This window comes from Saccopteryx leptura, chromosome 3 (assembly GCF_036850995.1).
Source record: "Saccopteryx leptura isolate mSacLep1 chromosome 3, mSacLep1_pri_phased_curated, whole genome shotgun sequence".
In the NCBI taxonomy this organism is placed as follows: Eukaryota; Metazoa; Chordata; class Mammalia; order Chiroptera; family Emballonuridae; genus Saccopteryx; species Saccopteryx leptura.
In genome coordinates this window covers 83,699,748-83,722,014 of record NC_089505.1, presented here as the reverse complement: position 1 = coordinate 83,722,014, position 22,267 = coordinate 83,699,748, and the positions used below count along the sequence as shown (strand labels likewise).

Sequence of the window (22,267 nt, the reverse complement as noted above, 5' to 3'; positions counted from 1 at the left end):
CCACTGGGGGCATCCTACACTGGGAGACAAACCACAGCCCTAAAGCCCTGCCCCCTCCACCCTCTCCAAGGAGCCCCAGAAGGGACAGGGACACCAGGATCTCCCAACTGCCCTTCCCCATTTCTAGGCGTCCAGGCCTTGTGTGGAGGGTCTGAGGGGGAGGCCCCAGAACAAACTCCAGTTTACTGTCCTAAACACAGTCTTTCTGAAGAACGCAGAGGCAGCCTTCCCAGGCTCGAGGCCTCCTCGCGCGGCTCCCGGCTCAGGTTCGCGGAGCCCCTCATCTCCTGAGGCTCAGCAGGTCCTGGTACACGCCGCCGGTGGTCTCTGGGGTCCTGCAGATGGAGACCCGGCTTTGTTGGTTCGCGCACCTACGCTCCGGCCACGCCTCCGCGGCCTCCTGCCCCAACCTCGCGGGGACATCACCCGACCCCCACGCGGGCCCGCGGCCTGGTTCCGCTCCTCGACGCCCCCACTCGCGCCACAGGCACTCGGAGGGCACGAGTCCACCGGCGCGGCGCCCACGTTCTGGTAGACACGGTCCTCCGAGGGTTCGCTCAGGGGGCGGGGTCCCCGGTCACCAGGCGGACGCCCGCGCGGACCCCGCCCCCAACTGCTCGCGCAGGCGCAGCTGCTCTCCCTGGATGTACGGCTGCGGCGCCAAGTGCACGAACTTGTCCTGCGCTCGGGTCTGCACGGTCCCGTGGCGAATTCGCAAGACGAAGCCATGGCCTTGCCCCGGGTTTCACCTGCAGTGCACCCCCGCAGGCCTGCCGTCCGGCCCCTGGCGTTCTTCTCTGGGTCCGGTCCGCCTCTCCCAGGAAGCGAGGACGCCCGCGGGCTCCGCGAGGAGTGGTCGGGCGGGCCAGCTGAAATGCTGGTAATGCTTCACTGCGCGTGGAGGCTCTTCCCGGGCAGGGCGGGCTGGTGAGCTCCCTGGGCCATCTGGGCAGTTCTCAGGAAGGGCCGACTGCAGGGTCAGAGCCGGTGCTGCAATGACCCCGGGGGTGGGAGAGGCACAGGAAGTAAACTGGGAGGCGGCAAGCCGTGGCCAGGAGTGATCATCAGGGCAAAGACCGAGCAGGAGAGGTTGGGAGGAAAAAATGGGACTCAGGGCTGGCGGAAAGGGGGCACAGGTGGTCCAGGTGCCTGGGGAAGGGAAAAAGGGTCAGGTTTGGGGGACAGAGAGTTTTATTTGGGAAGGGCCAAATGTGAAGGGTCTACACTGTAGACTCTACAGCAGTGGTCCCCAACCTTTTTTGGGCCACGGACCGGTTTAATGTCAGAAAATATTTTCACGGACTGGCCTTTAGGGTGGGATGGATAAATGTATCACGTGAACAAGACAAGGGTCAAGAGTGAGTCTTAAACGGATGTAACAGAGGGAATCTGGTCATTTAAAAAAATAAAACATTGTTCAGACTTAAATATAAATAAAATGGAAATAATGTAAGTTATTTATTCTTTCTCTGCGGACGGGTACCAAATGGCCCACAGACCAGTACCGGACAGAAATAGGCACCACTGGTATACAGAGGAGACTGAAGCTACTGAGATGGCAGGAAGAAACTGTAGAGGCCATGAGTGTGTGAGACCACCTGGAGTCAAGCATCTGGGACCTGGGGCCGGGGGTTGAGAATGTGGCCCACCTGTACACACTGCCCAAAAGAGCCCAGGCCAGGATTGTGCCCACTGGGTTGATGGACATGGAAGCCAGCAAGATCAGTGGGATTGGCTGGAGCCAGTAGGACCCTGTTCACCCTCATCGCAGACCTGAGGACTTCCTGACCACTCTAACTTGGCCCTGCATGTCCCATTGTCCTCAAGGCTCACCTGGTCTGGCTGCCACACCTGCAGCTCCTGCACACAGTAGTCCTGGGCCTGGCACTCAGCCACACTGCACGTGTGCACACAGCCATACAGCTGCGATGCAGCTCTGACCAGCACCAAAAACACTTGTTCTGGGGTTGGGGCCGGGCATTGCATCAGTGGTGTTGGAAGACCACCAGCACCCTTGCCCCTGTACCCTGAAGGGACTCACAGACACTCATGTATACACAGAGCTTCCTGAAGACTGAAGAGGCAAGGTTGGGCCAGCCACAGGCACAAGTCCAGATAAGCACATGGGAACAAGCCTATACTCCTACCTGGCCTTGCAGTACTTCCCTGGACAATGACACATGTATTCTCCTGGGTGGCAATGTACAACTTGCCCAGTCCTCGACATGGCTTCTCCTCTGTGTCACTCTGAAAGAGGATGGGGGACAGACAGCTGCCTGCCGTTTCTAGGAAGAGAGGACAAATGTAAGCCTATGCAAATTATATACAAAGTAGTCCCTGGTGACTCACACACAGTCCCTTCTACTGTAGGCTAGGGAGGGGCTTAGAACCAATGTTTAGTCCAACCCTCTCTGAGGACCCCTTGGGGACTGCCACACCCTCTCCCCCCAAATATTTACTGTCTTGCCAAGTTCCATTGCCTGAAGCCTTGGCTTTCCCTAGGACATGCAGCAGGCCTGGCACACTTGCTTTGTGCACACCCACACTGATGTAGTTGGCATTGATGTAGTCAGTGCCAGCCATGCAGTCGTCCACCCCTTACAGGACAACATGGATGCTATCACTCGGAAGGGGAGATGCCACTCAGGTCTCCAGGAGGGAGCCTCACACCTGTGGTGGGAAGTGGTCCCTACCCCCACCCCAAGGCTCCTCAAAGGGAAGGATGTTCTTGTGCCAATTCTTGGGTTTATTGTCTGGCCACTGCCCCTCCTTCCTGGGATATGAGAGTCGGCATTCCTTCTGCTGTAGCACCTGGCAGGAGGAGGGGATTTCAGCCACAGCCAACCCTTCCCCAGAGCCCACAACACCCCCAACACCACCTATGACCTGTTCCCCCAGTCTACAACACCCCGCAACACTCCCCCACTCTGCACCTCGTACCTTGAACTCCTCCCAGAAGCCCTGCTTGGCCTTCTTACCACCGGTGTCTGTGACCTTGTTGAGCTCCTGCTTGTGTGGCTGTTGATGGTTATAGTGCTGATCCTCACGGCTTTGAGGGATTGGCAGGGAGAGGCCCATGCCCAAGCTTAACAGGGTCCCATGGTGCCCATCCAGGAGCAGCAGCCCGGGCCCACACCCTGCCCCTTGGCTATCCTGCACCTGTTTTTCCTGCGTGGTGCTGTGTTGGCATCCCTTGGGCCCTGCAGGGGAGCAGTCCACTCTGGACCCCAGGGTCCATATGCGGGATGTGGGGCATACCTGCAGAAAGGGTATGCCCCACATTCACAGCCCCTGAATTCACTATGGGTTTTTTTTTCTATTTTAGAGAATTTTTATGAGTTTATTTGAACCCAAACTAGTGACAGAAAAAATCTCAAATTCTCTCCCATGGGATTCTTAGAGCTCTCAACCAGTTTGCTGAGGGAGTGAAAACTCTCCCTGCCTTCCCACCTTCAACACCATGCTTCCCATCTGGCTGTGGGGGCAGCAGTGAGGGGCCTGGCCATAACTGCTTCCCAGAAGTCACACCCCACCATGGCTGCAGCCCCCTAACCTGGAAGCAGATCATCATATGGTTGACAGGTGGCTGGCAGGCCACCTTGTCCAGCTGCTATGTCACAGACAGCATGAAGTCCCCAGGCTTGTCTGACTCTCCCTGACATCCCTTCTCCATCAGTAGCTTCTCAGCATCCTTGCCAGGTGGGTGTGCCTGGTACCACCTGACCCAGGGTAGGGGTGGGAGCACAGGTGAGATGGGGGGGGGGGGGTTGGCACAACCTGGCCAGGTGAAGGGGCACAGATTCACATGCAGCCAGAAGGCTCACAGACAGAGACAAACAGGCCCACCCAGATTTTGGGGCCCAGGCAGCAGTCCACCCTGGCTAGCAAGCATCTACCTTGCCCATCTCTGACCCTCCCCTACTCAGGAGCCAGCAGGAAGCAGGGCAGGTAGGCTCTGCAGGGCCTGAGGTAGCCACCAGGTGGCAGCCTAGTCCTCAGCAAGGAAGGAAAGAGCTTCCCCAGACCAGCCCCACCCCCATGACCCCCACAGATGCACCTTTGGGCCTCATCAGTGCAGATGGGGAAACCAAGGCTGGAAGACCCTGCTAACCCCGTGTCAGCAGCCAGGAGGTAGGGGTGAAGCTGAATGTCAGACCACTGTGCACACTCCCCCTTGCATCTTGTGTCTGGGTCTCAGAGAGGGCAGACAGGACAGTCCCTCAGCTTTGCTGCAGCCATGAGGAGTGGACGATGTCTGTGCCATGCCAAGCATACCCTGTCTGGGGATGCTCACATGCATACATGTGCAGGTACAGGCGGATACTGCTGCTCACTGCTCAGGCATCAGGTCCTGGCAGTCCAGCAGGTGCTGCAGCCCCACGGTGCCCCACTGTGCTCATGGAGCTGACCCCTGCATTGGCCAATGTAGTGCTGCACCAGCCTGGCCAGCATCCATTCAGGTCATAATAGTCACCTGTGTTCTGGATCTTGATGTGGGTCACCTCCGTGTGGTGCCTGGAAAGGCCATCACCATTGGAGGGCCAATTCTGCTGTTACTACCCTCAGCTTCCAGGACAGACTCTGTGCTCTTTCTGCCCTTAGATCTTGGTCTCTGACAGTAATGGCAAAAGCCAGGACCCTGTCCAGCAAGTGTGCACTCTAGGTGGTGAGCACCCTCCCCTAATGTTCCCCAACCCAGCCCTCCTTGACAGGCTTGGCTTCACCCTAGAAAGAAGCTCCCCACCAGCCACCAGTCAATAGCAGTCACTCTGCTGAACCACATCCTGTGCCCAGATGCCCCCTCCCCCTGGCCCAGCAGCCTTAGACTCCAGGCCAAGATGGGCAATGCCCAGAGTGTGGAGGCAGGGGTGCAGAGTGGAGGCGCACCCCTGTTTGTCCTTTTGGAGACTATCCTAATCATGCTTTCCATCCCCTCCCTCTCCACTAGCTGCCGCTGGGTCTCTCCAGTGGAAATCTCCAGGAGTGGGGCATTCTGAGAGGTTGCAACAGCTCACACCACCACCTCCCACTATCGCAGACCAAGGCAGGCCTCATGTCCCCCCACCAAGCTGGAGGTGCACCTGCTGCTGAGGAGGTGGGAAGAGACAGAAGGGTTATGGGTCCCTGTCCCCAGGGCTCAAGGTCCCTCTGTGCTGAAGGGCTCACTGCTCTGTGGTGGGTCAGTGACTCATCACGTGGTAACATGGTCAGACAGGCTTTGAATGGGGACAGGTAGGGTGGGCTGGGCATATTGTGTCCCCAACAGATCTAACAGCCTGGGCCCCTCGAGACCTCCCTGAGCCCAGTCAGTGCTCAGGAGCCCAGGACAGCACAGGCCAACCTAAGAAACCAGCTTGGACCCAGACTGGCCACTGGCTGGTCCAGCTTCCTGTGTGGCCTTGGTGTCCCATCTGTAGATGGCAATTCCAACCCTGAGACCCTGGGAGACACGTGAACAGCCTGTCAGCATTCCTATACACATAGTATAGGAGCTGGACATGCCTGCAGGCAGGCACTTATGACAGTGGGAGACACATGGCAGTAGAGAAGGGTCCGGGCTGGAATTTCAGGGCTGAGGATCTGGGAGCACAGGCTATGCCCTTCCCTGTTTCCCTGCCCTGGACCCCCAGGTTCCACCCAAGCCCTGGCCCCTCCTGTTCCCACAGGAACCTCAACCAAGTTCTATCCTGTCTGCACAGAACTATGTCAGCCAGGCACATGCTTCCTCTCCAACCTCTGGAACAAAGGGGTGTGTGAGGAGGGACTCAGTAGCTCGCCCCCAGGGGTCCCAGCCCTCCGCCAGGCACAAGAGCCACACGTCTCAGAGCTAGGCCTGTGCCCGGCCCTCAATGGGAGCCCTGGGGGAGGTGGTACCGATGGTGCTGCCAACTGACCCACAAACCATAGGGCTATGGCAAGGGGACGTGGGACACGGTCAGCTCTAGAAGGGTAGGCTTGACTTTGGATTTGGTCCAGCCTGCCCAGGCTTGATGAAGGCGTGGGCAGGGGCCCAGGGGCCAGAGGACTGACAGTCCAGATAGACGGTCATCAAAGGGTGGAATGGGGAGGGGTTGGGGAGGGTGGATTGAGCCTCACTTGTGGTTTTCCCAGGCTGGCCAGGGTCACACACACGACATGGACAGAGACTTCTTGGAAAACCAGAACTTGCCCAGGGGACAAATAAGATAAGGTTAACTGGAGCACGTGGGGTCATTCCAACCAGCCCTGAAACCCTTTCCTCCCTGACCTTAAACTTAGAATCACAAGGCTTTAGGGCTGACAAGTTCTTAGGGACCTGACTCATTTCCACTATTCCTGAGCCTAAGAGGGCCCATGACCTTGCCAGAGGCCACTGTGCCAGGCAGCCTCCTCACAATACCCCTCATAGGGATCCTGGGACCCTCACCACTGAGGCACTGCTGGTGGAGGATGGGAAGAGGCAGAGGTCTACTGTGGCCTAAGGACCTTGCTCAGGCACAGAGAAGCCCTGTGGGCCCCACAGACCAGACTTTGTCCAGCCCCTTGTTGCTCTGGGGAGTCACTCAGGGTCATAGGGCAACCCCTCCTGTGACCTCTACCCTCACCAAGCCGAAGAGGGGGTGTGCTCTGGGTGTGCCAAGTGCCAGAAAGCAGTGACGTCTGTCTTACACCTGAGTGGCTTCCCATGACAGGCACATGACACTAGAATCTGAGCTTACACGTATGTGTGCACACACCCAGGGAGCAGGGATTCGGCAGAAAGGTCAGGGAGTGCCTAGTTCCTGTCACACTCTCCATGGAGGCAGGAAGCTGGAGACCCGGGGCCTGTCCTGACATGCACTGCCCACTGCAGGCTTCAGACACTGTCACCCACCACCTGCAGCATAGTCCGTTCCCTGTGGTCAGAGCACCTTTGACCTCCGCCCAGGCCCAGCCCCATCAGAAAATCCTGTCCCACTGGCCTTCCTGAGCCAGGACCCAGGTGTCTGGCCTTGGCTGTGGAAGGGGGCGGTGTCACAACGTTAGGCCTGGGGACTACAGGCCCAAAGTGGGTGCTCACCTGGGCGAGGTTATATCTGCCCTGCCCACACAAAAGCCACGCCCCTGATGAATGCCCCCACAGAGACAACCCCCCACTGGCTTCCTTAAAGGTGCTGCGCCCCATTGCGGAAGTTAAGATAAAAACAGGTTTTCAAGGGGTCCACAAGAGCATTGGGGCTCGGAGGACGAAGGGCCAGGCGGCCCGTGTCCGTGCCGTCCCCACCCACTGACGCCTTCAAATTATCAGAACAGATCGGTTGGGCCTGGTCCTGCTTTCCCGGGCTAGGGAGCCTCCAGGCCCCTCGGGGCACCGCTTCAGAGCAGAGGGCGCAGGTGGGAGGGTGTCACGTGCTCCCCACACCTTCACTCTCAGCCCTCAACCTCTGCGGCCCCCTGCCCGCCGCCGCTGGCCTCACCTCGCCAGTGATGCTCGCGCTCCTCTGACCTCAGGGCTGCTGCTTCTGCCCGACTGCCCCTCCATGAGTCAAAGCACTTTTCATGAACCTGTCCCTGGGGGGTCACCACGCTTCCCCACCTGGGCTCTCAGCCTTGAGATTCATCCCTTGGGAGTGAGGAACTCCGAGGCCTCTCCTGCCCAGACCCCTTCACCCTCTTTTCAGGAGTGGTACCTTCCGCTGCAGCTTCCAAGCCCTGATCCCAACCCCCACCCTGAACGCTGACCTGAAGGTCCTGCCCTGAGAGCCTCTCCTCTTGGAAGCACTGGCTGTCCAGAGCACCCTCTCCTGAACTCCCAGTGTGGGGGCTCCTCTCACTCAGTGCTGCAGGAGCCCCCTGATCCCTCACCCTCCCAGCCTCCCCGCCAACCAATGCTGCCTCCTGGAGACCACTGGGCAGGCTCTTAGTGCTTTGAGCCCAGCTCCTCCAGATGCACCAGGGTGGTCCAGCCCAGCACAGGGCTGTCCGTTCTACCCCAAACCCCTTCTCTCCATTTGTGTCTGGGCCCCAGCATTGTCCTCACACTGCAGGCCCATTCTCATAAAGTCTGAAAGCGCAGGACCCAGCTGCTCCCTCCACCCTGACTGTCCATCCTGCACCCAGGCCCACAGCTGCTCCTTCTCTTGTTGCTGAGCACGCTCCTGCCCACCTTGGCCTTCACACCCTCACTCCAGCACCTTACTCACCCTTCGGATCTGTGCTGGAGCTGCAGCTTTTCCCGGAGCCCTGGGCTAGTCCTGCACCTGACAGCTGCCCTGCACCGACTGCCACAGGCCACACCCACACTTGTCCTCTGAACAAGCAAACGAATGAAAGCCCACTGGCTGATGGGTCACCTGGGTGCTGAGCTTATGAGTGTTACTTTCCTTTTCTTTTCTATTGACATACACACACACACACAGAACAGTTTTGTTTTGTTTTGTTTTGTGTAAGAGAGAAAGGAAGAGAGAGAAACACTATTCATGCCGTCATCGGTTGCTCCTTGTATGTGCCCTGATCAGGGATAGAACCCACAACCTTTGTATGTTGGGATGATGCTCTAGGTAGGTGAGCTCTTTAGCCAGGGCCAAGAACATAATTATCTTCAATAAAAGTCAGGAGTTCCAAGGAGGAAGACACACAACACTCCTTTCTTTCCTGCTCCTGGTTTGAGGTTCACATCCCCTCAATGCTGCTTGCTGAGGGTCTCCCATCAGGGCTTAAGGTAGGCCACCCTGGGCCAGTGCGAAGGTCCCCTGCCACTCCCAGCCCTCTACTCCCTACACACCCTGGCTCCTCTCCAGGCCCTCTTACCCCGAGTGGAAGCCCACTCTCCTCAGACAGACCCCTCCTCACCCTGTGCTCACAGACACACGCACACACTTGTACACAAGGGGTAGTGTGTCAGGATGCTGCCTGAAAGACCACCCCCAACAAGGCGACCCGGAGTGCGGCCTCCACAGACCCTGTCCCACCAGCTCCATGCACAAGTGTGCGTTCACTGCACGGGGTCTCCTCGCCAAAAGCAGCCTCCATCCCAGTGCAGGGCCCCCTCCTCAATCCAGAGCCATATGATGGAGCTTGAAGCCTGCGCCCCCATCATGAAGCTTAAAAAGCCACAGGGAGACTGGCAGGACAGACATAAGCATCTTTTAATGTGTTCAAACTTTATTTCACGGTGATTGACAGACACAGACTGGAGTTAGTAATGTGACATATGGGGCTCCCTTCAGCCCTTGGACTTGACAGCCCAGCCCCAACCACGGGAGTCAGGACTGCCACCCCGACCAGTACCAGAGCACGTGGAGGGGGTGGGATGGGTCAGAATGAGACACAATGTTGCGGTTTAAGGCATTTCTGGCTTTTCAGCCATTTCTGCCATCCCTGCACCCAACCCTTGGCCTTGATCAGACACCCGGCCGACCCCTAGGGATTCCTGAACAAGGACAACCAATCCTCACACCAAAATTGGACTGAGGATTTTCTGTGCAGTGTCCTCAGCTGCTCTTGGGCCAAGATGACAGCCCCACTATCCCAGATATCAAATAAAATCAATACATTAAGAATTCTGTGGTTGGTGTCAGGCCTGGACATCTGTCCTCAAGAGGGGAATGCTGGCTCCCCCAGGAGCAGGCCGCCTCCTTCTCAGGCTCAGGGTTCCTCACAGGGCCTGAGGTGCTGGGGAGGGGCACAGCCATGTCCAAGGTTCCTGGGTGGGTGGGCAGGGCCAGCTGAGGTGTAGGGCCTCCGGAAGAGGCCTGAGTCTGGCCTCTGCTCTCCAGCATCCTGGGACTGATGGGCAGAGCCGAAACGGGAGGCGCCATGTGGCCCCAACAGTAATATCATTTCTAAGTCACAGTACTGGTGCAGGAGGCCCAGGAGGGGCCGGCCTGGCTCCAGGCAAGTCCTGGTGAGGCCCTCATCGCGCCAGCTCAGTGGAAGCCAAGGAAAGTCCTCTCCAACCCTCGCTGCAGCTTCCCACTCTGGGGACACGAGCCGTGCCAGACGGAGCACGATGCGTGTGTGGAGTCTGCCAACAGGTGGTGAAACACAGCAGAAGGGGATGGGACATGGTGACCCGGGGTGAGGGGTGTGTCCTGAGGCTGCTGTCTGAGCCAAGCCCTCCATGCTGCCACATCAGTCCCATGAGTCCCTTGGCACTGAGACTATCTCTGCAGCTTGCCTGGCTGGACAGCAGGGAGGCCAGGCCAGGAGTCTCTCCAGCCAAAACACAGGCAAGAAAATCATATCAAAAAAGCAACGAGTTTACAAAAATATAAAATAATTACAGCAGGGCGGGCAGTGGGCTGTGGTGCAGCTCACGGGGAAGGACAGGGCCGAAGCTCCGGCTTGGTGACCGCGTCCTCCAGCAGGTGCAGTGGTCGCCGCCCCACCACCACGTCCCGCAGGCAGCCCACAAAGCCCGTGCCATAGGCTTTGGGCAGGGCCAGGCCCACGGGCAGTTTCTCCAAGCCCCCTGCAGGACAAACACAGAAAGGCCAGCTGGCTATGACTTAGTGATGGGCAGGCCAGGATACTGGTGGGCAGAGGAACCCACTAGCACCTGCATGACAAGGTGAGTTACCTGAGACCTATCTGTGTCTGGGGGCACCAGGTGGCCAGCAAATATGCTCTAGTCTCCTGGACCCACACCACCCTGGCCACTGCAGGGGCTAAGAACAGGAGGATCAGGGCCCTAACCCTGGCTGTCCTGTGTACTGCTGAGTGGGGCTGACTCAGGTGCCACTCAAGTATTGGCCTCAGGGGATGGGGTCTGTTTTGCAGAGATTCTGAGACCCTCCCCTGGCATCCCCCCAAACACTCACCCAGCCACAGGGCTCCGTCTGTGTCCAGCTGCGTGGTGCCCAGTGGAGAGGAGCCAGTCACGGGGGCCTCATTGCCCACCTGAAGGGAACCTTCCCTCTGTTCCCTAGGGATGTGGGTGGGGTGAAGCAATCAGGTGACTCCAGAAGGTCCACCCTGCTGCCTCCAGGTCCTGAGCCCCATCAGGTGTCACCCCTGGGGGCCAATAATGGTGGCACTAACCCCTAGGAGAGTGCCTGGTAGCCAGGGCAGGGGGCTGTCACATGGGTCAAACTTCGTTGGAAGGGATGACCAGGTTCAGACCAGAGGGATATGTCTCCAGCTTGCAAGGAACCCCTTTTTCAGATCTGAGGTTCCCTAACCATAACCGCTATATCCTCTTGTCCCTCCCCCTTACTAGCTGTGACCTTGGGTCAGGCAGCTGGCCCTGCCACCTCTCCCCCACCAGCTACCAGTGACCCAGCACACCGTGCCGCTATTCTTGATGCACCCTGTGCTCCCAGCTGACCTGTGTGCCCTGACCCGCAACCAGCGGTTGGTGTTGACCGGCACGGTAGAGCGCAGCACCACGGGCTGGGAGCCCAGGTCGTAGGTCAGCTGCAGGCGCCCATCCACAATGGCCAGTGCGATATAGTCAGCCCGCTCTGTGGCCTTCCCACTCCACAGCACCAGCCCCTGCGTGGCCTCAGTGCGCAGGCTCAGCTCAAAGTGATCACTCTGCAGCGCCTTCTCACTGGAGGACAGAGGGTTGGTCAGGGCTTCCGGGAGGGTGGCAGGGGACAGGGTGGACAAGGCAGGAGGGCAGACACCAACAGTTGGGCAGATGACTGAGTGATGGACAGTGGGAGGTAGGGCCAGACTGGCAGACACGAGAGAGGTGGACTGAGGGACAGCTCGGCAGAAACAATCAGAGAGATGGGAAGACAGTGGGCAGACAGCAGGGGCCGGACGCCGCGTGCTTACCTATGGAAGGCCCCGGAATCTGGAGCTTCGGGGCTTAGAAGCAGGGAGAGAGGGAGGCAGGTGAGCAGGGGACAGACAGCTGTGGTGCAGGGTAGGAATCCGCAGCAGCCCTCCCCACGTCCCCTTTCCAACAGTGGAAGGCAGGAGGAGCAAGCATCCTCGGAAGACACAGAGGACCCCGGGCCGTCTACTCCACACACCAGAGCCCCGGCAACAACACACGTGCAACACACATGTGCAGACACAGAGCTGGTGGGCATGGTCCAGGTTGGGTGCAGAGTTTAAGTGCTGAGGCATGGGGTAGTAAGAATGGAGCCTGAGGGCTCCCTGCTGGAAGAGGCCCTCTGATGTCCTGACACACATGTGTAAGCAAACACACATGCATATGGATGCTCATGTGGCAAGGGCCGTGGCTGAGGGGGTGGATGCACGACTCCCCTTCAGTATACATCTGGGGATGGGGTAGCTCCCCACTTCCAAGCTGGGAAACTGAGTATCGTGCAGCACAAGCAGTCCCGACCCCATCCTCCTCCACTGGGAAGGGAAGCTCCACCTCCGCTTCAGGTTGTTGAAGAACAGAGAATGGGTGAGTGAGAATGCGGGTGGCAGGGGGCCCAGGTGCTACTTACGCAGGGATCTCATTGGTCAGTTTGCTTGGAAACAAAGAGACAGAGCTGGTGAGAGGAAGGAGGGTGGAGGAGGGCAGTGGGCAGGCGGCGCGGGGCCTGCCCTTCCTGGCCATGGAGCCGAGGCAGATGTGGCACGGCCAGCATCTCACCCTGCACGGAGTACGGACAGGACTGGCTGGACAGCAGAGGGCAAAGGGGGCGATTACCTCTCCATCACGGCGTTGAGGTACTCGATGTAGGTTCGTCCATCAAAGGCCAGTGCATCCAGGTCCCCCGCCGACTTCTCAACCAGCCCTGAGAGACAGTCAGGGTGAGCACAGGCCTTGCGGGTCCACCACGCAGACTTAGCCCGGCTGGCAGTGCTCACCCTTCTCGCAGTGCAGCCCTAAAAAGCCCACAGGACACAGGCACTCGTAGGAGGCCTCCTGGGGGAGACAGGAGCCCCCATTGAGGCAAGGGTGGCCCGAGGACTGAGTACAAGGGTGGTCTGCAAAGGACGAGACGTGCACTGCCTGCACCACGTGCTCCTGGGTCAGCAGCTGGTGGCCTTTCAGGGAGACCTGGGGGGATGTGGGAAAGAGAGCCATGGTCCTGCCTGCCATGCTCCCTCCATGGTAACCCCCCACAGGACACCTCCCCCCCGCCATGTACCAGCTGGATGGCGCCATCGAAGCCAGAGGACACTGCAGCAGCCCGGGCCAGCTTGCTGAAGTCAGGAGCCCCCCCCAGGTAAAGCGGTTCTTTCAGGTTGAGGACGGTGTGTGGCACCTGGGGGGAGGGGATGGGTGAGAGGCCGTGGCATTGCCCCCTGGGAAGGGACAGGACAGTGAGCCCTGCCAGGGTCCCCCCTCACCCTCCGGCCTATCTAAGAGGCATAGTTAATCAAACAGAAGTGGCCGATGTGGCTTAGTGGGCGGGGGGGGGGGGCTACTCTAGGGATGGAGGCAGCAGAAGATGATGAGCAGGATGAGCAGGGAGACTGGTACCTTTCGGGATTTCTGACATCCGAAGAACGGGGTAGGGGTTGCAGAGCAAGGCCAGAGAGCAGAGAGCAGACAGACAGAGGCACAGGACAGACAGGAGAGAAAACAGTTCAGTGAGAGTCACACGGGTGGAGGCTGCCACGTCGCCCAGGAGGAGGAGGGAGGCCCACAGCCCAGGGATGCTCACCGGGGACTCCCCCAGTACACGGGGCCCATCGCCAACACGCATGACGCCCTTACGGCCATTCCGCTCCAGAGAGACCCTGGTCCAGGTGCCGAGGGCCACGGGCTCTTTGCTCCTGGTGAGGAGGGGGCACCGTAAGCTGTACCATCTGCCTAGACAGGCATGAGTGACCCTGCCTTGTGTCCCCAGCCTTGTCCCCTCCCACATATGCACACCTGATAACTGCTGCCCCCTTGCCCAGGTCATAGCGGAACTCCAGATGGCCATCACGCAGCGCCAGTGACACAAAGTCCCCCCGGCCATCCGTCTTCTGCCCGTTGTAGAGGAGCAGGCCACTGGGGCCACGGGCCAGGAACACCACTTCCAGCGCCATCTTCTCCCTGGGTCACATGGGCAACATCTCAATGCCCATGGGCTAGATAAGGCCTGGGGGGCTGCTGAACCTCGTCCACCCCTCCTGCCCTACTGACCCCAAGTCCCGCTCAAAAGTATGCAGGCCTTTCAGCTCCAAGTAGGAGAAGCCGTTGAAGTCAGCGAGGAAGGGCCTGGGATCGTTTTGTTCTGAGACTGTGGAGGATTAGAAAGGGGTCACATGGGGTGCTGGGCGCTGACCTGGGGGTCGCCTGCATCCCCACAGCTCTGCGAGCCCCCAGCCTGAACTCCAACCCTAATTCCAAGCAGAACCCAAACCCAAATGCTTGACCTAACCCTCCTCCCTGCCCTGAGGCCCACTGCCCCCACCTGTTTGGCAGAGAGCGCCCCCTCGTCCCAGGGGGCACTCGCACTTGGCCTCACCCCCAGGCAGCACACGGCAGGGGGCTGCTCCATGGCAGGGGTTTGGCTCACAAGGATTCTTCTCTTCGGCACAGGTTGGGCCTGGACAGAGACAGGATGAGGTCCCAGGAGGCTTGAGCCCCTGCCTGCTGACACACAGGTGTCCCCCCAGAATCCGGCCCAGGCCCTGCCCTCACCGAAGCGGCCCGGGGGGCACTGACAGTGGAACATGCCAGCCTCCAGAGCCTTGCATGGGGCGCCCCCGAAGCATGGACTGGGCAGGCAGGGGTGGGCCCCGCACTCGCCCACACGGGAGCTTCTGGTAGCCCCTTGCCAGTTGCTGAGCTCCAAGCGCTGGTTGTTGACGTCCAACAGGCGGATGCAGCCCCTGAGGCCAACGCTGACAGAGGTCCGCTCGAGTACCCTGCCACCAGGATGAGGGTCAGGGGTCAGGGCTGCTCCCCGCCCCCTCTTTTGGAACTCACAGACAGCCAATCCCCAAAACAGAGCAGATCAGGCATGGGCTGAACATCAACCCAGTTTCTCCTTGGTGGTCACACTGGTCGTCAGGGATGCCACCCATAGAAGAGGCAGAGTCAGAATCAGGATTAAGGGCTGGGATTGAGGTCAGGGTCACAGCCATGGTCCACACCTGCCCCCACCCCCTTGCTATTCAGATAGCTTGGGCTTCCAGGATGTAGCCAACAAGTAAGAGATCAGGACCAAGGTCAGAGATAGAGTTTGGGGACACGGCCACTCCAACCCTCCCCAATGCTCACACAGAGGCCTGGTCCTCCGGGACACCACCCACAAACAGGTCTGTGTCCAGGTTGAGGCCATCAGTGCCACTGGGGCTCTGGCCCAGGACAAGGGGCTCGCCGTCCACTGAGAGAGTCCCTTGGCGCCAGTGCCGAGACAGTTCCAGGCGATGCCAGCGGCCTGGCTCCACGGGCACTGTGCTGGTCAGCACCGCAGGCCCTGAACCTGTGTCAAATCTGAGGCAGGGAAAGGGAAGAGGTGCTCAAGACAGCTAAAGGGAGCCAGGACCACTGCCAGGGCCACCTGAGTAGCACGTGCCCCACCCCTACTGGCCCCACCCCACCCAAGCTGCAGGACACCCTGTCCATCTTGCCCCGCTCCCAGCCCGAGAGGCACTAGGCCCACTCACCTGAGCTGCACACGGCCCCCCGACAGCGCCAGGGCCAGGAAGTCCTTGCCCCTAGCGTTGCCATTGTAGAGCAGCAGTCCCTGCGGCTCCAGCGCTCGGAACTCCAAGGCCAGGCGCAGGGTGTGGTAGGCTCGAAGGGTGGGGAAGGCCAGGAAGGAGTGGCCCCCAAAGGACGGCACCGAGGGGTGCAGGGCTGCGAGACAGACACCAGCTGGAGGGGACAGAGGACCAGGGCCCCAACAGCCCTGTCCTCCAGCCTGAAACACCCCTTCTGTATCCCAAGCTTGGGGGTGAGTTCAACCTGCACTCCCCACCCCAACTTAGCCCCCTCTGTCTAGCCCCCCACTCCCTATGGTAGCTTGACCCAGCACCAAAACCTGACCCTCTGCAGCAAGGATGACCCTTACCCTTCTCACAGACAGTGCCCCCCCTGCCAGCTGGGCAGCTGCAGGTGAAGGTTCCACCTGAGTCCTGGTCCTGGCAGGTCCCCCCATGGAGGCAGGGATGGGAGTCACAGGGCCTTGGGGGCTGCTGGGTGCCTGGGGGCAGGGGCCGGCGTCCAGGCACACGACTTGGGGCAGTGGTGGGGGGCCGGCGTGTGGTGAGGGGGGCTGTGGTCCTGCTGATGGGCCGGCTTGTGTGACTGGGGTAGAGGGCCCGAAGGGTCACAGCGGAAGAGGCTGCCGTGGTGGCCCTGGCCATGGCCGCAACAGGGGTGGCTCCTGTGGTGGCTCCCGTGAAGAATGCAGGAAACCAGTCTGAGGGCAGGGGGAGTTGTCAGGGTCCCCAGGGAGAAGGGCACAGGGAGGGCCAGCAAAGGCGGGGTGCTGGGGGTAGCAGGGGAGGGGACAGGCAAGCTGTGACACAGGCCAGACCAGAGCTCACCAAAGTCCATGAAGCGCACGTGCTCCTGCAGTGGCCGCCTCACCCCCAGGGACCGGCGCTTGGATGCCTGGATCTGCCGGAGCAGGGCCCGGCCCACATCAGGTGCCCTGAAGTTTGTGGCTGGGGAGGAGAGACACTGAGCATGGTGGGGGTCTGTACAGCCCCACCACCACCTTCCAGGAGGGTTTGGGTGGGGGGACTCACTGGGGTCAAAGTGCACATCCACAATTGCCCGGACTGAGTTGCCAGGCCCCAAGTCCCGCAGGCGGACACTCCAGAAGTCCTTCTTAACGTCCGAGTTCCGGAAGAGGTCATCCAGCTGTGGTTGAGGAGTGGGTGTGGGCTCTGGGGGCTGCCCAGACCAAGCCGTTGGGCCCTCCTACCCCAGCAATTCTCTGGGTGGGCCCAGGGAAGGAAGACAGGGCAGTGCCCCAACTCCTTGAGCCTTGAACTTACTGCACTCTCAATGCTCCTGGCTGTCTCCCCAAATAGCTCTGACTTGGGGTCGGCCATCTCTGGTGTGTAGAACAGCTCCTGCCCCTCGACCCCCTCGAGCTCCAGCACACCCTGGAACGCCTTGGTGGCTGTGGGGGAGGGGGCAGTGAGGTTCCGCAGAGCACCAGCCCAGCCTCTGGGCCGGCCATTGGGCACAGGCTCCAGCAGCAAGCCACATGGGTGCAGGGCAGGTGGCAGTTAGTCAGATGGTCATGAGGTTAGTGGGGAGCCAGGGGCAGGGCTGGCATCAGTTACCAGGCAGACTCCTTGGAGCAGTGCCCCAGGCCAGCTTGCAATGGGAAAGACAGGTTAGCCACCCGGGGGGTCCTAGGCACCCACATATGTGCGGAGGCCAAGACCTCACGTGTGTGTGTGCATATGCTGAATTCCCAAGACCATGCACATGTGTGTACTAAGGTCAGAACACCAGAAGTCCTGGGTGCCCACCTACTGGGCAGACTTGCTTCCTGGGAGGAGAGACAGCATCCCTGGCCAGATCCAGGCTACTCCTCACGCTGCAACCTAGCCCCGGCTACCCACTCACCAGGACAGTTGGAGCCCTCTGCATCCAGTGAGGGCGTCTTGCCATCTGAGCAGCAGCCCAAAGCTGAGTTGTAGCAGGAAGCCCTCTCAATGGGTGGCCCAGGGGTCACAGTGCTGCCGTCCTCAGGGAGCTCAAGTCCTGGGGAGGTACAGTCTGAGCCCAGCTGCAGGTACAGCCTTCCTGAGCTCTGTCCCCCTCCATGTCCCTGATCCCGTGCTCACCCCCTGAGCCGGCCCCACTGGCCTCCAGGTCCCCACTGAACTCCTCATCGCCACTCCCGTCAGCGCTGCCAGATTCGCTGAAGGCAGATGTGGCGAGGCTGGCTGCCATGGGGGGCGCTGTGGGTGGCATGGTCAGCACAGGCCTCCTGGTGGTCCTAGGGATGCTGGCAGTGGTCCGAGGTTGTGATGAGGGTCGAACTGTGGGCCGGCTGTGGGGGGTACTGCTGGGAGCCAGGGGAAGGGCGCTGGGTGGGGGCGCCTCGCTCAAGTAGTGCACTGAGGTGGCCACAGACACAGATGTTGGGCGAGCACCGGGAACAATAGCCTCTGTGAGGATAGGAGCATTGGGTGGGGGTTGAGTCAGTAAGGGCAGGGTCAGGCCTTCCTGGTCAGTTCTGAGGCAGCAGATCAGGCCTCACCTTGGCAGGGGCCGAGGTTCTGGATAGAGATGTCTAGGCCCTGGCGGCAGGCGATGGTCCTGAGCTGACACTCATTACCATAGGTGACTCCATCCGACCCACAGACCTGGGGCACAGGGCAAGGATGCTATGCGGGAGCCTCTCCCTACCCCCGCCACCCTCCACACGCGCCATCCCTCACCTTGGTAGCATTTGCCCCCGGACAGGTGGGTGTTGGGCACACACAGTGGGCAGAGCCAGCCTCCTCTACACAGGTCGCCCCAAACTCACAGTGTATCTCAGCACAGGTCTTGGGCGCCGAGGAGTCTGGGACACAGATGCAGGAGACCCCACTGGCTCAAAGGGCTGGCCCTCATCATGGCCACACCCCCAGCACAGGGAGCCCCCATCAGCACCAGGTCTGGTCCTCACCTGTTTCACAACCAGCAGGGCCCAGGGCACGGCCATCTGGACACTGCCCACACTTGGGTCCAGCCACCCCAGGCTTACAGGAGCACAGCCCGGTCATTTGCTCACAGTCATCCCGCACAGCACCCTGGGGGTCACAGCTGCAGGCTGAGGGGATAGAGGGTGGGGGACCTGAGGTCTGTGCCTAGTTTACCCACTGGCCCAAGTAGGGGACACAGAGGCATAGCAGTGGTGTGAACAGGAGAGAAAGCTTGGCTGAGGACCAGCTGTGGGTCCTGTCACTCACGGGTGCAGCCACTTCGGCCATCAGTGACGATGCCACGGAAGTTCCAGAAGCCGGGCTCACAGCGGTCACACTTGAGGCCCCCCACACCCGGACGGCAGGAGCACTGGCCCGTGCCTGGGTCACAGGTGCCACTGTAGGAGCCGTGTGGGTTACAATGGCACAAGCCTGAAAGGCCAGGGCAGGACAGGGTCACTACAGCTGCATGGCTTTGCCTGGCTACAGATCAAGGCCAGCTCAGGTACTCACTGGGGCAGCCAGCCAGGCCCACACCACGCGCAGCAGTGATGTTATCGTGACAGCAACCGAAAGGGGTCTGGGAGCAGTGCAGGGGGACTGCAGGTGGCATCGGAGCCACCGTAGGACCTGCAGAGGAGGGGCAGAAGGTTCAGACACCATACAGTGGTGGGCACCCATCTAGGCCTGGCCACTCCACCTCAGCCTCCCTTGGTCATCGCCGTCACCCTCCTGATGCCAACTGCCACTGGAGCTAAAATGTGGGACTCAGGTCACAGGTGAGGGTCTTATATCACATACAAGAACACATCTATACACAAGACCAGGGACACATGGGACACCCAAAGATCCAGGACATGCAGCCCTGGGCACACCATAGAACCAGAGCCACGCATGCTCATTTAGTGTGTCTCTGCAACCTGACACGCATGCATGTGCATGCACACACACATTCACACGTCTGTGCAGACATGCATGAGCACACAATCATGGGCACTTGTGCACTGTGACATGTACTTGATTACCACCAGTCTCTCCCATAAGAGAGAAAGTGCCCAGATGGTGGGTGGGCCTCTCTGACTCCCTGCTCTAAGGCACAGCCTGGTGCACAGTAGGTGCTTAGGATACCCTTGTTGACTAACAGTGACACACCAGTCCACACACTGCAGCTACAGATATAAATATGTACCAACACTGCATACTTACCAGCACATGTGTTCACATGTGTCTGCCACAGCACATACACAACACCCATGGACAAGCTGCACACCACGCACCTCACACCTGTGCACACACACTTTTCAACATGCACACATAGGGAACACAGCAAATATGCGCAAGAACCCATACACCCGCGTGTACCCGCACATGCCCATGTGCCCACACACCTCGGCAGGCTCCTTGAGCCACGACGTACAGCTCTCGCTGGGACTCACACCGTGCCTTCTTCAGCTCACACTCCGTGCCATAGGTGATGCTGTCAGAGCCACACACCTGGAGGGGTGGTGTCATTGTGGCCAAGGGTGGTCATGGTCCCTTCCTTGCTGCCTGCCCAGAGCCAGAGAGGGTAGGGGCCTCACCGGGCTCCTGAGAACGCCCTGGCAGCTGAAGCCACAGACGCAAGGCCCGTCCTCTGAGTCCTCGTCCCAGACACCACCATACTGCCGGCACAGCTCCTGTTCACACTCACTGTCTTCTCCAGAGCCAGAGCCTCCTGAGCCACACTCGGCTGTGGGAAGGGGGCCAGGTAACCCACACAGTGCTGGTCAGAGCCAGCGCCCAGCAGACAATACCAGTCACCCTGAGCCTACCCTGTTCACAGGGCCCTGCCCGGGCCTCCTCGATCTGGGTCTGCTGCTGGCAGGCGGCCTCTCGGAGCTCACAGGCACTGCGGTAGGTGATGCCATCGCTGCCACACACAGGGCCGGGTGGGGGGCGCTCACACCGGGGACACACACACTGCCCTGCCAAGCACACTGCCCCGAAGGCGCACACCGAGTCTCCACAAGTCTCTACAGAGGGCAGAGCCAGGCTGGGTCAGCAGACCCCAGCTGGGACATGTGGGGACTACAGCCCCCCAGCTCCACCCCCACTCACGGCAGTGTCCAGCCGAGGCCACATGCAGGCTGATCTGGTGCGTGCAGGCATGGACGTGAAGCTCACACTCGCTGGCATATGTGTGCCCATCAGAACCGCACACAGGCTGGGCTAGGGCCACGCACTCAGAGGGGCACACGCAGCGCCCAGTCTCGGCCTCGCACAGGGCTCCAAAGCGGCACTGCCCACAGCGGTCTGGGGAGAAGGCTCCATCACCATGGCGACCAGGACCCCCTCCCCCAGCAAGAACTCCTTGCCCACCACTGACCACAGGGTCCTCTGCGAGCCACACGGATCTCCCGCCCAAGGGTGCAGGCTGTGGCCTTCAGCTCGCAAGTGCTGCCATACGTGACACCATCACTGCCACATACAGGGTCGTAGATGCCTGGACATGCCTGCTGGCACACACACTCAGCTTCTCCGTTCTTCACGGCACAAACTGCCCCAAATAGGCACTGCATTCCGAGGCATGGGGACCGGGGTTGGTCTGGGGAAAACATGGGCACTCAGTAGGCCCCACCTCCCCCAGGCAACTGCATAAGCCCCCAGCTCCACGCAGCAGACCCTCTCCCGGGGTGGGGATGGCACAGGAAGACTGGACCAGGAAAAGGGCCGGAGGCATAGGACACAGCAGAGAAAGGAACAGACACATGACAGACGTGGACAGGGAAACAGACCCAGCTGGTCCCAACCTCCTGCACGGGTATAGTATGGGCTGCCCTCAAAACAGGAGATTCCTGACTGCCCATCATGCGTTGTGTGAGGGCCAGGCTTTCCCAGCCCACCCAGGCCACTGACCCCTGACCACCAGCAGCCCTGGGACACATGTGCACGTATCAGGGGCTCTCTCTCTCTTTCTCTGTGGATAGGAGACTGTGCAACCCAGAGTCAGACCCAGGGCTGCACAGGGGAGGAGGTGTCTGTCCACTTGCTCTGAGGACCACAAGGCCAGGCAGCAGCGAGCCACCCCACCCCCGCCGCACTGGGCGCAGACCTCGGGCTGTGGGCTCCTGGCGGCAGGCGCGGCACCTCATCCTGCCCGTAGGTCAGGCTGGAAGACACAAGAGGCGCAGCCGAGAGGGAAGAAAGGACAGAAGAGAAGAGAGAGACGCAAAGAGACCAGAGAGATGCACAGACCCATGGGCAGAGCTGGAGGTGGGTGGGGCTCCTGTGCTCCTCAAAGCCCGACTGAGACTCTGCCTCTAAAGACCCAGAGGGATGCAGGAGCCGCATAGGCCCCACCTCTGCCTCTCTGTCCCCACGTGCTACAGGCATCCTCCTGAAAGGTGCCACCACCCCAGAGTGACCCACTCTCACCCATGACCCCAGGAATGTGACTCAGAATGGAGATGGTGTGTGATGATGGTGGCAGGGACCAATGCAGGCCCAGCCTGCTCCAGGCACTGACCCCACCCATGGTGCTCACCACACGGGCCTTGGTGCTTGGGGGGGATGGCACGCTGCTGCTGACACTCGGCCTGCTGGCGCCAGCAGTCACTGTCATACGTGTGCCCGTCATGGGCGCACACGGGTCTATAGGCCCCATCACAGATGATGCGGTCACAGGAGCAGCGGGGGCGGCCACGGCGGGACAGGCACACAGCATTGAACCTGCAGGTGTCTGGACACTGATCTAGGGGGCGAGGGAAGGAGGTCAGAGAGGCCAGAGTGCCATGCCATCCCCAATCTTGGGACATGC

The 22,267-nt window shown here is 60.1% G+C and overlaps 1 protein-coding gene across 4 annotated transcripts in view; it reads right to left on the bottom strand.

The window, feature by feature from the left end:
• Positions 1 to 9,581: 9,581 nt before the first annotated feature.
• The window catches only part of AGRN (agrin), a 34,668-nt gene continuing 21,982 nt past the window's right edge, over positions 9,582 to 22,267 (bottom strand). For 2 of the 4 annotated variants that reach the window (XM_066374750.1, XM_066374752.1), the window contains 31 exons: positions 21,995 to 22,201; positions 20,837 to 21,055; positions 20,569 to 20,763; positions 20,283 to 20,483; positions 20,052 to 20,200; positions 19,860 to 19,965; positions 18,985 to 19,101; positions 18,739 to 18,903; positions 18,456 to 18,599; positions 18,226 to 18,350; positions 18,045 to 18,150; positions 17,626 to 17,952; positions 17,405 to 17,542; positions 16,822 to 16,949; positions 16,570 to 16,684; positions 16,366 to 16,485; positions 15,888 to 16,238; positions 15,481 to 15,673; positions 15,092 to 15,307; positions 14,510 to 14,736; positions 14,280 to 14,414; positions 14,009 to 14,105; positions 13,754 to 13,918; positions 13,542 to 13,653; positions 13,023 to 13,139; positions 12,739 to 12,931; positions 12,578 to 12,665; positions 11,743 to 11,775; positions 11,288 to 11,512; positions 10,782 to 10,885; positions 9,582 to 10,432 (listed from right to left, as the gene is read on the bottom strand). In XM_066374750.1, coding sequence (XP_066230847.1) covers positions 10,275 to 10,432; positions 10,782 to 10,885; positions 11,288 to 11,512; positions 11,743 to 11,775; positions 12,578 to 12,665; positions 12,739 to 12,931; positions 13,023 to 13,139; positions 13,542 to 13,653; positions 13,754 to 13,918; positions 14,009 to 14,105; positions 14,280 to 14,414; positions 14,510 to 14,736; positions 15,092 to 15,307; positions 15,481 to 15,673; positions 15,888 to 16,238; positions 16,366 to 16,485; positions 16,570 to 16,684; positions 16,822 to 16,949; positions 17,405 to 17,542; positions 17,626 to 17,952; positions 18,045 to 18,150; positions 18,226 to 18,350; positions 18,456 to 18,599; positions 18,739 to 18,903; positions 18,985 to 19,101; positions 19,860 to 19,965; positions 20,052 to 20,200; positions 20,283 to 20,483; positions 20,569 to 20,763; positions 20,837 to 21,055; positions 21,995 to 22,201 — 4,976 coding nt within the window. In that variant the 3' untranslated portion in view covers positions 9,582 to 10,274. The remainder of the gene's footprint in view (positions 10,433 to 10,781; positions 10,886 to 11,287; positions 11,513 to 11,742; positions 11,776 to 12,577; positions 12,666 to 12,738; positions 12,932 to 13,022; positions 13,140 to 13,541; positions 13,654 to 13,753; positions 13,919 to 14,008; positions 14,106 to 14,279; positions 14,415 to 14,509; positions 14,737 to 15,091; positions 15,308 to 15,480; positions 15,674 to 15,887; positions 16,239 to 16,365; positions 16,486 to 16,569; positions 16,685 to 16,821; positions 16,950 to 17,404; positions 17,543 to 17,625; positions 17,953 to 18,044; positions 18,151 to 18,225; positions 18,351 to 18,455; positions 18,600 to 18,738; positions 18,904 to 18,984; positions 19,102 to 19,859; positions 19,966 to 20,051; positions 20,201 to 20,282; positions 20,484 to 20,568; positions 20,764 to 20,836; positions 21,056 to 21,994; positions 22,202 to 22,267) is intronic. The other 2 variants (XM_066374751.1, XM_066374754.1) reach the window with 1 other exon arrangement.